The following is a 14,768-nucleotide window of genomic DNA, read 5'->3' as shown; positions in this document are numbered from 1 at the left end:
TCCTCTCTCGTGTTTATGTGTGTGTGCATATGTGTGCATGCGCGCTCGTGTTCACGTGTGATCAGTTTTGTTCTAACCGAGTACTGGGCATTGGCTGCAGTTGTACAGAGAAGCGAACTCACCTGTTTTCAAGCAGCGCAACGTGTTAAATTCCTCCCAGCCCTATTTAATCTACCATAGCTGAGTGTTTGGGAAGAGCAGTGGCAAGACCAGCCTCCTGCTTTTGAACTCAGCCCGGTCCCTGAAGCTGCAGGATGTTTACGCAGGAACCCCACGGGTGGCGACCAGACTTCAGAGATTCTGTGTGCACGGCTTGGACGAGGGAGTGGAGGAATTCACTCAAGTATTTCTGTGCACAAGAAGCTCCCTGGGGCTTTCTTAAAAGTGCAGACTCTTGGAGACCCTGTTAAGCGATGCTGATTCAGAAAGTTGGGAGACCGCCCTCCCTCTCTCCACCAAAGTGATCCTGAGCCAGCTGTCCTGACCATCTACCCTTTGAGAGTCCCTCAATACTGGGGACTTCTTGGCCTTTGTAACCTGGTTCCCCTCAGTCTGAATCTGTGTCAGTCCTGCAGAAAGCTGCCAAATGAATCATGCTCCGGGATGGGACCGCGGAGCGTCGCGCAGCCGCCAGGGGGCGCCAGAGGCCTCGGCTATGAGCTCGGGCTTCTCCGCCCGCGGACGCCGCGCCCGAGCCGAGCCAGAGCGCTGCGGGCTCACAAAGCGGCCGGACGCGCGGCGGCGGCAGGTGCACAGGGGGAACGAGCCGGGTAGCAAGCAGCCTTGCCAGCCACCGCGGCACAGGAGCCCCAGCAACTCGGTCGCCGGGACTCGAGCGGGCCCCCAAGGTACGTGTCCGCAGAACCCTGAGCCCCAACTTGGCGTATTGGCGTAGTTGGGACCTTCCCGAGGCCATCCCAGGGGCCGACAGGGTCAGGGCCTGGGGGCATCTCTGCGCGCCCCTGTTGCACCGAAGCAGCGGGCCGGGCGCAGGGAGACCTTTGCTTTAGCTGGGAATGGGAGGCCGGGCTTGAGGGCACCCTGAAAGCTCCCATCTGCCAGAGCCCGGGAATGATGCTGAGAGCCCCGTTATCCCTATCCCTGCCCCACAGCTGTGGGCCCCGTCTGTGGGAGTGCGGGGCTGGCACATCGAACATCCGGGTTTTGGGGAGAGGTGCTGACGCCCCTCATCCGAGAGCAGGTGAAAAGGGTCCTCTATAGTTTGACAGAAGCCCCGAATCGGTGACCTAGCCTCTGCGTTTGTGGCTGTCTGCATTCATGAGGGTTCTCCAGGTGGAGCCTCCGTCCCAGGTGTGCGAGGGACCACCCTGTCCCCCGCTGTGATCCTAGGCATTGCAGCTGGTGCGCTCCCCAGGCGCCCAGACCCCTGGTGGGAGCGAGGGGCTGGGGGGGGGTCGTCCTGGTCCTGTTGTTGCTGGCTCACGCCCGTGTGCCCTGCCCCCAGATGCCAGCGATCGCGGTGCTCGCGGCGGCCGCCGCTGCGTGGTGCTTCCTCCAAGTGGACAGCCGGCACCTGGACGCGTTCGCGGGCGGTGCGGCCCTCAACAACGCCAATTTCCTAGACAATGACCAGTGGCTGAGCACCGTCTCCCAGTATGACCGCGATAAGTACTGGAACCGTTTCCGAGATGTGAGTACGGCTGCCACCCGCCCTGGGGGGGGGGTGGAAAGTAGGGGGTAGCTCGGAGGCAGGTGAAGGGGAGGGGGTGGTAGATTCAAACCCTCCGCGGAGGTCCACAGTCCCCAGGTCTAGTCTGAGAGGAACTTTAACGAGAACTTGGAAGGCTGGATGTTCTTGCGTGCTACCTGTGGTCCAGGTGTGTGCACTTGTAGGATTGGTGCAGCTGTCTGCGGGGGAAACAGGGCGCGAGCCTTAAGCAGCTCGTGGAGAGGGTCCCTTCAAGTGTCTGAGAGCTGGCGATGGCAGACTGACTTTACCAAGCCCTAGAGAGAAGCTCCCAGGAGCGACAGTGATTTGGACATCTTTAGGGTGCCTCAGGAAAAAAACAATCGCCCCTGGATGAGCATAGCTCATTTATTAGGGAGCCAGATGTGGCAGGCATCAGGGGAGGTCTGGGGGGGGGGTTCTCATGGCCATGAGCTTGATGAGCTGTCAGGGAACAGTGCAGTGGCTTGGAATCTTCCAGACTTCAGTGGGAAGGGGAAACGGAAGAGGCAGTCCAAGGAATCGGTCCCTTTTCCCGATGAGAGTGCCGGGATGTGGGAGAGAAACTCCCGGGCATCAGGGGCACTCTTGCTGTTGGTTTCCGCCCCAGTTCTGGCTCCCATGGACCTCTGTGCCCCCAGAAGGTGAGGCAGGAGGCACCTGGCACGGTCATTCCAGCAGACATCCCCCCCCTAAGCAGGACCGACTCAAAGCTTCTTCAAAGACTCTGCTGGGTGGCAGGAGTCAAGCTTTTCCAGGGGACATTAGGAATCTTTGTCCCCCAGATGCTTTCCCTATGGTTGATGAGTGTCCAAGATGTGATGAGTAAAGCTTTTATGTTTAAATGCTTTTGTCTGCAGCAGTTTAGGGGTTAAAAAAAGCAGTTATGGTTTTAAAGGGGTAATCTGACCCATGCCACCCTTGTTCTCATCACCGGCAGGGCTTGAATGCAGGGGTGGAGAGGGGAGGCTGCACACTTTGCTCCACTGGGTTCCTTAGAGCCACATTCTCAGCCCCCTCATCCCTCCCCCCCCCCCGTCTTGTAGGGAGCGGGACTCTGAGGAATTGAATGGCTCCAAATGTTTGCCTGTGCTTTCTAAGCAGCGCCCTCGCAGGGGCTCCCTGCCAGAGCAGAAACAACTTTAGCCTTGGGTGGGGGACTTGCTTATACGCTCTCCCAGCCCCTTCTCCTGTCTGGAGTGGATGGTAGGCAGCTTCTTCTGGGAAGAGCTTTTCAAACACACACTGAGTATCCTTGGTTATTTGGGGGTGGTTTGCAGCAGGTCTGCCTGCTGAATCCCAACAGGCAGATTCTGGCTGCACCTTACAGTTCCGGCTAAGTCCTCTTAGCCATCGATGGCCCCTTTATGGTTTTTGATGGCCAGATTGTGACACAACCATCCCTAGCCTGGCGGGAGTGGAACATGGGGGAGGTATAGACATTGCTTTCCTTTTGCCTTTAATGATTACATCTCAGCTAGAGTCGAGGATCTGGCCTATGATGGAGTCTTACAGACCTGGGCAAATTGAGTTTAGGGAGCCGGCCACCCTTTCTGGGTGGGTGCCTCAGAACAGGGAATGCATGTGGTGGAAACACTTGTGGGGTCTTTGGATCATGTGAAGGTCTGCATCCTCAGAATGTCATGCGTACTAGTCTTAATTCCCATTTAGCTTTGCATTGTAAGGAAGTGAATGGCTTCTCTCTCTCTCTCTCTCTCTCTCTCTCTCTCTCTCTCTCTCTCTCTCTCTCTCTCTCTCTCTCTCTCTCTCTCTCCCTTCCTTCCTTTCTGATTTTGGATGGTCCTGACTTTTAAGTAGTCCATCCAATAGCTCGCCCTCCCCGTATGACTGATAGTGAAACCCAGGTTACTTGCTGACCTACAGCATCCAGGCTTTCTGTTTTGTTTTTATTAACTAAAGTATCCATTTATTTTGCATCCTGACCAAAGTTTTCCCTCCCTCCCTCTCCTCTCACTGCTTCCCATACCTCCCCTCTGTCCCCCCATCCACTCCTCCAGTCTCCCATGGGTATCAACAAAGCGAGGCACGTCAAGTTGCAGCAGGACTAAGAAAACCTGCCCTTGCATAAAGGCTGGGCAAGGCAACCCCAGATGACAAATAGGCTCCCTAAAGCCAGCCCAAGTGTTAGGGACAGCCCCTGCTCCCACAAGTAGATATGTATGTAGAGAGCCTAGGTCGGTCCAGACTCTGAGTCCCCCGTGAGCCCAGGTTAGCCGACTCTGTGGCTTTTCTTGTGATGTCCTTAACTGGCTTCTACAGTTCTTGCCGTCTCTCTTCAGCAGGATTCCCCAAGATCCACCTGATGTTTGGTTGTGGGGTCTGCATCTGTCTCCGTCAGTTACTGGAGGAAGCCTCTCTGGTGACAGTTAGGGTAGTCGCCAGTCTGAGTACTGCGGCCAGGCGTTTCCTCTGCAGACTGGATGCCTTTTTGAGGACAGGTGCCATGGTTCACCCCTTAAAGAGACATACTAGACAGTTCTCAGGAGGGTTAGAACACTGCATTTAATGATTGTTTTGAAGAAAGATCCAAGCTTGAGCACCAAGGAGGGAACCCCCCTGGAGGCAGAGCAAGGGGCTAGGCTAGAGCTTTTAGTGGTGTGTCATTTGTAAAGATGACAATTTGTTTCAGCAAGCCATTAAAAAGATCCCAAGATGTTCAAGTATTTGCAAACGTCATCAATCATTGACCATTTTCTATGCTTCATGGAATCATCTGACCCTGGCAGTAGCTCAGGTATAATTGGATGCCATTAACCTCTTTAAAGTGTCATGAACTCAGCAGACTTCCTTTTGGGACAAGTCCTAAGTATCTTAAGTTGGGGTCATTTACTTGGAAAGGCCCGGGCCCTCAGGGTCCAGGGAGAAAAAGGTTGTGCTCTCTAGAACAGGCCACTCCAGGGATAATGTGTGAAGTCTAGCTAGGGTGGTAGTGGCTTGGCCAGCCCCATGGCTTTCAGTGAGTCGGGCCTTGCTCAAGGCTGACAAGACCTCAGCTTCTTAGATATTATCTCTTGGGGCTTTTTTGTTTTGTTTTTCGGGACAGGGCTTCTCTATGTAACAGCCCTGGCTGTCCCTACAACTCATTTTGCAGACTATGCTGCTGACCTTGAGCTCAGAGATCAGAGTGTTGGGATTAAAGGTATGCGCCACCGTGCTCAGCTGGGGCTCTTTGTAAATGAGGCCGCTGATCACTTTAATAGAATATGGTAATGATGCATGTTCGGTTTTTTTTTAATTCACTATGAAAGAGATGACCTGCCCCCACTAACATCGCTCTGTTGGACTTGGGTGGTAGACATTTAGAAGTGACCTTTGATCTTAAAAGCGAAGTGTTGTCTTTGCTTTCTCTAATTTTGGTGTTTTGAGACAGTCTCCTGTAGTCCAGTGTGGCCCTGAACTCGTTATGTAGCCAAGATTATGGGTGTGCACCTGCATGATGTTAGGATGTGTGCCTTGCTGTTTTGAGTGTCGCATGGACTGTGACATTGCTGGAGGTGACCTGGAAGCCATGATTCGCCACTTTGAGAAGTGTCTTGTCACTCTCAGCATGGGAATAGTCACTCTCTACAGCTATAAACTATTAGAACTACCTCATGGCTGGTTGGCAAGAGCTAGGGATCCAATAATGACCATCAAAAGCACACAGAGGGCTGTTCCTCTGTGCACTTGTGGTTCCTCAGCTTGGCACTACTTTATAAAGGTTAGAAATTGGGATGTTTTGGGCCGGAGGGAGGCCTGGACTTCTGTACAAACACAACATCAAGAAGGAAGCTACGAGCAGGGCAGCCGTACATGTGAGCTCACAGTGGTTGTGACAGCAATGTCCAAAACCTGAGCAAGCCCAAGCCAGACCAAATCCCAGCATGCAGAGGGGAACCGGGAACACAATCCCACTCCAAGCCTGGGCGCTATCGGCAATTGTTAGCTGCTGGGAGAAGAGGGGACGGTTTTCCTCTAAGATTGCAGACCCTGCTTAGTTGACCACCCTCTAGCAGAAGATGGCGTAGCCAAGAATATTCGGGCAGCACGAGTTTGTCTTAAAGGGTTAAGAACAAACATCATGGGCTTGGGCTAAGTCTGACAAACAGCAGCAGTGACAAATTAAGGATGTGCAGAAGGCAAGCATCCCTATTAATCTGCACGGCCCACTGCCGTCTCTAGCTACCCTGCGTCCTGCCTCCTCACGGCCTGAGTTGGAGACGCCAGAATGCCACAAATCTGATTGGGCTTTGACCAAGTTCCCTCTCTTCTTTCCTACGTTTCATTCATCCTTGTAAATATCTGACTGCCTCATGAACACGAGGCCCTGACCTATAAAAGTGAGCAGGTTTTAATGTAATCCTTTCTCTCCTACAACCTCTGGTGTGCTAGCGTAGGTTGTTGAGAAATTCTTCCTTATTTCTTACATTCTTTAAAAAGCAGTAAGGGTTTTTTTTCCCTCATGGAGATAATACCCACTGGAAGTAAGGAGAAGATTTAACATTGCATAAATAGATAATAGCAAACATTTATGGAGCATTCAGTGTGTCGGCATTGTTCAAGGCACTTTCTATGCATTATTTAATATAACAATGTACTGGATAAAGTACTACTATCCTTGACTGGTTATTGAGAGAGCTGAACTTCTCAGCCAGGATTCTAGAGACGCCATGATGTGGAGGGACCTGGGTCCTGCAATCCACATGGCTGAGTGGCTCTCGGGGGTGTACCCTGTCCATAGCTTCATCTGTATTACGGTGCAAGTCTTCCCCACTTCATCTGAGGGCAGTCAGCCAGGAACTTGAGCCGTGGGAAGCCAGGTAGACACAGCTTGTTGTCGGGGTCATGTCAAACTTTATCTTCTAATAACGAGCTTCTGATTTGATTAAAATAATGTTGTTGCTTACACTAAACATGACATTTCCTTTCTTTTGCACACATGAAACCAGCGTTGACATTTAACTCCAGGATAATTACCTCTAGTAAGCCCAAGGAGTCAGAAGTGCTGCTTTTGCTGGCATTTATCTTAGTCCAGAGTGACCTGGGTTTATAATTAAAATGAGAATGTGTGGACCACATTCTGTGGGATGTGGTGGTCTCCATGACAGAAATGGGTGACCATCTCATCCTAACATCTCACTTACAGTGAGTTTCAAGGGCAAACAGGGCTTCCTGCTAGGACAGGGGTTGACTCTGGTGGTGGTGCTGGCGACAAGAGGTGGTGTGGCTTGGTGGATTGCTCATCAGTTTGTCAACACGTGGGTTGTAGTAGAAAGTCATTTTCATTAAGCAGGTTCAAGGAGATGTAGATGAGTGCCCTTAACGAACCCACTGTCTCAAATCCCCCAAATGATATGACCACCGATACACGTAATTATTCCCCTGGCATAGTTGAAGGGTTGACAGGTATAAGAGCATCCTGTCTCATTTGGCCTTCCCTTTGGTGTGTCTTTGGCAGAGAGAAGCTAGGTCTTTCTTGGCATACGTGGTAGAACCTCTTGTCTGCGCCAACATGGAGAACTGAGTTTCCCACCTCTCCCTGTTCTTTGCAACCCTTCTACTCAGGACAGGACTGGGGTGCGTTTCTGGGAGGCTAGGCAACCTTGGTACATGCTGGGGAAGCTGCTTTCCAAGCCAAGAAGTGGTTCCGAATAGAGGGCCGGATCTGTGGGAGTCCCCGAGGGACAAGACTTAACCGTTATTAGCCCAACTGTTACTTTGCTCGAGGAGATAGAGGAAAACTAGAAGTTAGGTATTTTGTAAAAATCCTATTCATTTACCCAACATGACATATTTCAAACTAAACACATTTAGTATCTAAACTCGGATGCTTTTAGGAAGGCTGAGTTTACATTAAAAAATGTATGCGTATGTGCCTGTGTGAGTTTGTGAGCCTGCAGGAGCCTGGGAGGCCAGAAGTGGGCAGAGCCTTTGGAACTGGGGTTAGAGATGTGGGGGGGGCTTTGAGACAAGCCCAGGTCCTTGCATGGGCAGTGGGCACTCTTGGGCATCTCTCCAGCCCCCTCTCCCTGTATGTCAGATGGCAAGTCACGTGGACGCTAACACGTGGCCTTATTTCTCCACGTTAGATAATTATACGTAAGACCTTTCCTGTAAGAGATTACTTTGCCAAGGCTGCAGGTACAACTGCAGGATGTTTCCCAGTCGAAGGTACCATCTCCTGTAAGACGTAACGTTTTAATGCACTGTTCAAGTCGGTCAACGTCCAGGATAGAGCTTGGCAGACTTCTGCAGAGTTGGGACTCCTCCGGGCTGCCTCCTCCTGTGGAAGTGACCACTGTGTGAAGAAAGGAGCCACAGTAAGACAGCCTGTCCCTCTCCCCCTTGGCAGAGGTGGATGGAGAGAGAAGATGTATATCCTTAGCCTCTCAATAGGCACCCGCGTACCCCACTGCTCCGGCACCCCTCCCAAGCCTCCCACAGTTACAACAGCCTCAAGTTGTCTGTTCTCTGAGCTGCTGGCTCCTCTTTTTTTTTAATGGGATGCCCCTGTTTTATTAGGGAGGCCTCTAGCATGCAAATGACTGAAAATTAGTCCTAGCTAGCTCAGATGGAAAGGAAATCTGATTCGCAATCCTCGAGTCTGTCTTTGTTTTGTACCAGTCTGAAGGGTGACATACAGTTTCATATGGCCAAATATGGTTACTTGCCATTCACAGCTCCTGGCGGAGGCAACCTCCCCATCATCCCTCATATGGCCCTGAGGCTCCCTCATCCCCTGGAGCTCAGTTGTGCCCCAAATCCTAGTTATGTGAAAGACTGACTCCTTTGGACATCTTTAAAACCATGGGATCCCTCACTGACATTACTACCCATGCTAAGTCCACATCCAGGATCTCTGAACTAACCATAACACTCCATTTTGTCTTTTAGAATGTTCCTGAGCTAGTCTTAGGGGTAGAGAGAATGCTGGGTCCTAACGCAGATGGTCGGGCAAGTCTGTGTGCTGCTCTGATTTTCTTAGTATCCTGTACATTAGAAACATGCTATTTGGTCTCAGTTCTGAGTGAGATCAGCCCCACTACTCAGGGGCAGCACCCATAGGGTCTGGTGATGGCTTTCACTGGCTCCAGATTTAGAGCCAACAGGCAAATAGGAATCAGGTTGGCCACACCGTTGTTCCTTCTCAATAACCAACTCGCCAGTTCATGCTCTTTAAAGGTAATCAGAAGATCTGTGATCATGGCAGCCAGAGCAGGAGGCCTAGGGCTTAGGAAACCCCAAGCAGTGACAAATAGTTGATGCAGAAAAGAGTATTTTGTTGGCATTGAAATGTTCCTCAAACGCCAGTCACATCAGATCTTTGATGGGCACTGGTAACAGCAGAGACAGACACAGCCTGCACTGTCCTGGGGCTTTGGTCTACTGTGTGAGACCAACCATCTTAATACTTAGTCATGTAAGTGCAGCTGGGAGAGCTGGGAGGCAGAGGCATTGATGTCCTGAGTCTGAATGGGGAGGAGCACTGGGGAGCGTTGGCTAGGGGAAAGCCTCCACCCCTGGGGAAGGTGCAGAGGCCGGTGAGGAAGATGGCCTCAGTGACCTGGGTAGAGAGGAGGCAGCTGTGTTCCAGGCAGTGGCATGGGCAGGTCTGAGGATCCAGAAGCCTTTGATGTGTTTCCATCACATGTTTATCCTAGAATTCTCTCGGGAGTAGTGAACTCTCTCTACACATCTTCAATTTGTTATATTATTTTGGGACCAAAAAGTCAATTATGCAAAGTGGGGTACACAGACGGCCCCAGCACTGGGGAGATTGCCTTCTCCTTGAGCCTCATTTCTCTCTGTTGAGGAACGAGGTGCCTTAGCATTCCCTGGACGCTTTGTGAAGTTGGTACTTTAAAACGAGACTGAAGTTCACGAGACACGCCTTTCTCTCCTTCCCACCCCCTCTTCCATACCTGAAAAGAAGTGGAGGCTGGGCTTTGAGGTCACGGCTGAGAAGCTTTCTGCTCTCAGAGGTCAGTACAGGGTAGGGAGGGACATCTGTATACCGTCCCCACACCGCCATGCTGTGCGTGGGATATGCACTTCTCAGTCTTGGGTGTGGTTCTTGTGTCCCCATGGCAGGCCTGGGAGCAGTGGTCTCTTGAGGGAGAAGGGAGAACGATGCATCCACAGATGTCAAAATTAACCTGACTGGGCTACCTTTCCTACAAAGGCTCTATCATGATGTGTCCTTCAGTGCACTCATCTGATGCTTGGAAAATACTGGAGCAGATGGTTCAGTAGGAAGAGCACTTGGTGAGGACCTGGCTTCGGTTCCCAGCATCCACACCAAATGAATTAAAACGTGCCGTAACTCTAGTTACAGGAAACCCGCTGCCACCTTCTGGCCTTTGTGGGCGCCAGACATGCACATGGTGCCAGCCATGGATGTAGATAGTCAACACACACACACACAACAAAAATAAAAATAAAAAACATTATATAAAAGAAAGTTAATCTTTAGTGCCTAAGAATGAAGGACAGGGCACATTGTGCAGCCATTTGCAATAACTTTAGATTATCAGGAGTATTCCCAGCAGGGTTATTGTTGGGTAAGTGAGCATTTATGCAGAGTTGAGCAATGCTTGTATTTGGGGCCAGAAGCAGAGCCTCCCGGAGCTGTCCTAAGCGATCGCGGCCCAGACAAAACACTTAGAAGTGAGATGTAGTGAGGGAGTCTTTACTTCCTGTTTCATTACTTCCCATTGCAGCTGTACACATTTGTCCTTCCACACACACAGAAGGATCCCAGCCAATCCAAAGGGAGGTCGCCACATTAGCAATGACCAGCCATGGAGAAGGATAAAACAGCAGTATCCAGAGAGCTGTGCTGGGCCAACACACCCTGACCTAACAGAATTGCAAAGTCACTGGTGGGGCTTGCTTCAAATGCTGAATTGAGCCTGATTGTCTAGACCACAGTGGCCACCACGTAGAAATGGCACTCAGGAGCCTCCATTTGATGCACAGTTTAGGTAATTTGCGTGTAGGTGGTTCTCAAGCAGCAAATACCAGAGAAATCCTGGAGAATAGTTGCTCATTCCAAATAAGAGGCACCACGAGGCAAAGAGTGGCATTTTCACCTTATACCAACAGGGAAGGAAGATCGCATTCTCCAGTGCATATATCTGCATTGATTTGAACAAGAGTTACTGCTAATCAGAGGACAGGCATAACATTTGACTCTTGGTTGGCATAGGGATGTTTGAACTCATGATCACGGTGTGACTGATGGGGACTTTTTCCACCACTGAGTACCGCGGAGCAATCTTAACAAATCTTCCCGTCTTCAGAGGCCAAATGCCACTAAACTCTGTCTGATGTTGCGTCTCTTGTCAAAGAGTGGCTATGATTTATGCACAGATGAGCTGAAGGAAATTGATTCTGACATTGGCTTGAGTTTATAATGAGCAGGCATCGAGGCAGAAGAGATGCTAAGGTCAGAGAAGACAAGGAACGGTAGACGTGACAAGGAATGTTGACTTCTGTCGGGGATGGCCCCTCGTGTACACATGTCACGCCAGGTGGAGGTATAGAAAAGAAATGAGGGTCAGGCTCCGAGACCTGCTGGCTGGCTTCTCTCTGGCACACAGACCATTTTGGTTGGCCAGATCGTTCTGGAAAGATCATGGGCCATCGGAGAGACTCATCCGAGCTTAGGAAATTCATGAGCATCATCAGGAATTGACAGGATTCTGTGTTCCCAAGCCACTCCATTGACCTCTCACCCAACTCTTAAGCTTCACTTTATCACTTGGTTGGGTTTTCTCTAATCAATGGAAAATTCACGGTGCCCAAAATTGGTAAACTACATCCAATAGGGAGTAAAACAGTCTATTGAAGAGATACATGACTATCTTGCAGAAGTGGTGGTGGGGGGTAGGGTTCCCATTGCACCGTTATTCTGGGGTGTCTGGGTTTTTCCAGATCTTTCCATACTTGGTGGGCCTGCCAAGTCTCTTGGGACTTTTGAGGGCCTTCACGGTCAGTGCTCAGCACTTTGAACAGGACACAACATTGTTTTCATTGCAGCCAGCTAGCTCAGTGACCCTGGCCTGTACCATTTTCCATCCCCTTGAATGAGTCCTGTGTCAGCTTCCAGTGATTAAGAGTAGAAGTGCCAGCCCCATGAATATAAAGCTGCAGAGATTATTGGCTGTCATTTGGGAAAATATGAACGTTCTGTATTCCGGGGCTGTGGGTTTAAATGACTCCTCAGGAGAGCCTGTGTACACGTTTTACAGAAAGAGTTGTTTATTTGTATTTCAAGTGTGTGAGTGTTTACCCATGTGTAGGTGTGTGTGCCACATACAGGCAGCGTCTGCAGAGGCTAGAAGGGACATCATACCCACTGCAGCTGGACGTAAGGCTCCGAGCCACGTCTCCAGTCCCTTGCACACAGTTTCAAATATTTTCTTTTGTTTCTTCCTGTGGTCATCCCAGACCCACGCTCTTGCCTCCCAGAGACCAGACCCTGGTATACTGATTCAGTAGGTTGGTTAGTTTGCTTGTCTCTATGTTCACTACATAGAAACTGACTGGCCAAGCTGCAATGAGTCTTTCTCTGTTCTGCCAGCCAGCTCCCAAATAATGACATGGAGACTTCTTATTAATTATGAAAGCTTGGCCTATAGCTTAGGCTTGTTTCTAGTTAGCTTTTATGTCTTAAATGAACCCATTTCTATTCATCTGCATCCTGCCATGTGGCCGTTACCTCTCTCCTGCATATCCTGCTTCTCCTATGGCTGACTGGCGACTCTCCTCCTCCTCCCTAGAGTTTTCTCTCTGCCACCTGTACCTCCAGCCTAGCTATTGGCCATTCAATATTTTATTATGCCAATCACAGCAATACACCTCCACACAGTGTACATACATCCCGTAACACTAGGCTGTGCTTAGGAACAGCATGGAGACAATCAGGCTCTTGCCTGAGACAAGAGGAAGAAGTCAATATGGTTGGAGAACTCTGAAGTCATTCTTCACAGATCCTGCCTACAAATGGACCACCACAGCCTGACACATTGGGCTCTCTGACGCTCTCTACTTCCTGCAACTCCGGGCCATATCTCAAGGGGACAGTTGATTCAGTTTTAATGTGTGTGGCTATTGTCAAGTTAGCTCACCTGGATTATATTAATATATGTGAACAACTTGCTACTCTTTTTGCCTGACTCTGGGGACCTAAACACTGCCATCATGGTGTGTGTCTCTGTGTGTGTGTGTGTGCACGTTAGTCTGTGCATTGAGGTGGGTGTTTTAGAAGAGACTTAACCTGATGTGCTCACAGGTGCTTTGGTGTGGTGGTATTAGCCTTGTGAGGGCTCTAGGCTAAGGTCTGTAGTGCAGAGACAACCATGATCCTGCATTACTGGAGTGGACATGCTTCACAGGCGGGTAGCACACATAGATCACAGAGTACCCAAAGCAAACAGTCACACAGCTGTAAACTGAGAGACAATGTTGGGAGCATTGAGAAGTTCATTCTGTGGATCTCATCTTGTGGGTCTTAGGGTCACAGTCTGCCCCTCTCCTAGGAAGAACTCTTGATGTCTAACAGCATGTGACTTTTGCCTGCTTTTGTGTTTTCGAAGATGGGTGTCTGAGGATTCACTCTGTTGTCTTGTTTTTCATTCACAAATTAGCTATGTGTTTTGAATATAGGTGGTATCTTTTCCTTGTTGTTATGCTATGAATGCCCCAAACTGGGCTGACTTGTTATTGAGGGGCACCTGGGAGGTCACTGGGCCCAGGTTTCCAGGAACACAACTAGTGTGGGATCCAGTGGTCACCAAAGACAAGTGAGCATTCTGCTTTAAGAGAAATGGTTGGACCACTTCCCACAGTGCTTAGGCCAATTTCTCTCACTACTTCTGAATGAAAATTAGTGGTAGCAACACATGTAATTAAAAATAAAAACCAGAGGCAAACCTATAATCAGCTCACAGATTCAAGTAAAAAATGTTCTGAGTATCTATTGTCTCTCAGGCACTTGCCTAGAATGTGTATGTGTGTATGTATGTATGTGTGTATGTATGTGTGTGTGTGTAGTATGGGGGGAGCCCAGCTTCTGAGCGAAAGCAGTTAAAGACGTGGTAGTGTTTTGAGTGTGGTAGACAGCAAGTAGAGTTAGAATGTAGAAAAGATGTGTCCACACTTTAACTGGAGGATTCTGCTACACTTTGGGCTTTACAGTGCTCTTTCCCCAACTTAAAGAAATAGATAATTTTAAAGAAAAGTTAGATGGTCCAGAAAAAGGAAGAAAATCACTCACTTCTGTCCAGTATGTAGGTGATGTTGACTCTTTGGGTGGTATCAGTGTGTGTCCAGTAGACTTTAATACTTTCAAAAACAGTTATTCATGGGGATGGACATGTTTGCCAAGGCATGTCTATAGAGGACAGAGGACAGCTTGCAGGAGTCAATTCTCTCCTTCCCTTAGGTGGGGCCTGGGGATGTAACTCAGGTCATCAGGCTTGGCAATGGGAACCTTTACCTGCTTACCCATCTCAAACCAGTTAGGCTTTTTTAATACTTATTTTTTTCAAGATTTGTAAGCCATTTCTGCAGTTTAATATACATACTCTCTCATTCACTTAACAGCACAGCACAGACTTGTAAATGTGGTGTTGCATGTCAAACATGGCATTTAAAATTGCTAGATCACTCCTGTGAATATATGCATTCCATAATATATAAAACCAGGGTTCTGATGATAGTCAAGTAATTGCTTTTATTTTTTCCTTGTTTTGGAACATATGAGTCATCCTGCATCTGAAACGGATTCTTTCTCATATGTTTCAAGAAGTAAAACAAAGACATGTATCTGAGTTAAATGGGGACCCTCAGAACCCACGATCAGTCCCTATGCCTTGTGTTAGTGATTTTTGGTAAAGGGTGCAAACCTGGCATACCTACCAAGATACCCGCAGGTTGGTGGTTCTACTTAGGGAAGGGCATGGTCATGCTGGGGGAGGGCTGATTCTCAGTTCCCTCTGGATTCTGCCGGGGAGTCAGCCCGTGAGAAGCATCAGCTCACTCCGAGTCTGGGGGAGAACACCTTGCCCTCTCTCGT

General features: G+C 49.4%; 1 protein-coding gene across 2 annotated transcripts in view; it reads left to right on the top strand.

The window, feature by feature from the left end:
• Nucleotides 1-693: 693 nt before the first annotated feature.
• Spock1 (SPARC (osteonectin), cwcv and kazal like domains proteoglycan 1) overlaps nt 694-14,768 on the top strand; it is a 491,076-nt gene continuing 477,001 nt past the window's right edge. For both annotated transcript variants that reach the window (XM_005078400.4, XM_005078398.4), the window contains exons 1-2: nt 694-848; nt 1,466-1,651. In XM_005078400.4, coding sequence (XP_005078457.1) covers nt 1,466-1,651 — 186 coding nt within the window. In that variant the 5' untranslated portion in view covers nt 694-848. The remainder of the gene's footprint in view (nt 849-1,465; nt 1,652-14,768) is intronic.

Source organism: Mesocricetus auratus, unplaced genomic scaffold (assembly GCF_017639785.1).
Source record: "Mesocricetus auratus isolate SY011 unplaced genomic scaffold, BCM_Maur_2.0 Super-Scaffold_100013, whole genome shotgun sequence".
Classification (NCBI taxonomy): domain Eukaryota; kingdom Metazoa; phylum Chordata; class Mammalia; order Rodentia; family Cricetidae; genus Mesocricetus; species Mesocricetus auratus.
Note: the sequence above shows the minus strand (reverse complement) of the source record. Positions and strands in the feature narration are given on the sequence as shown.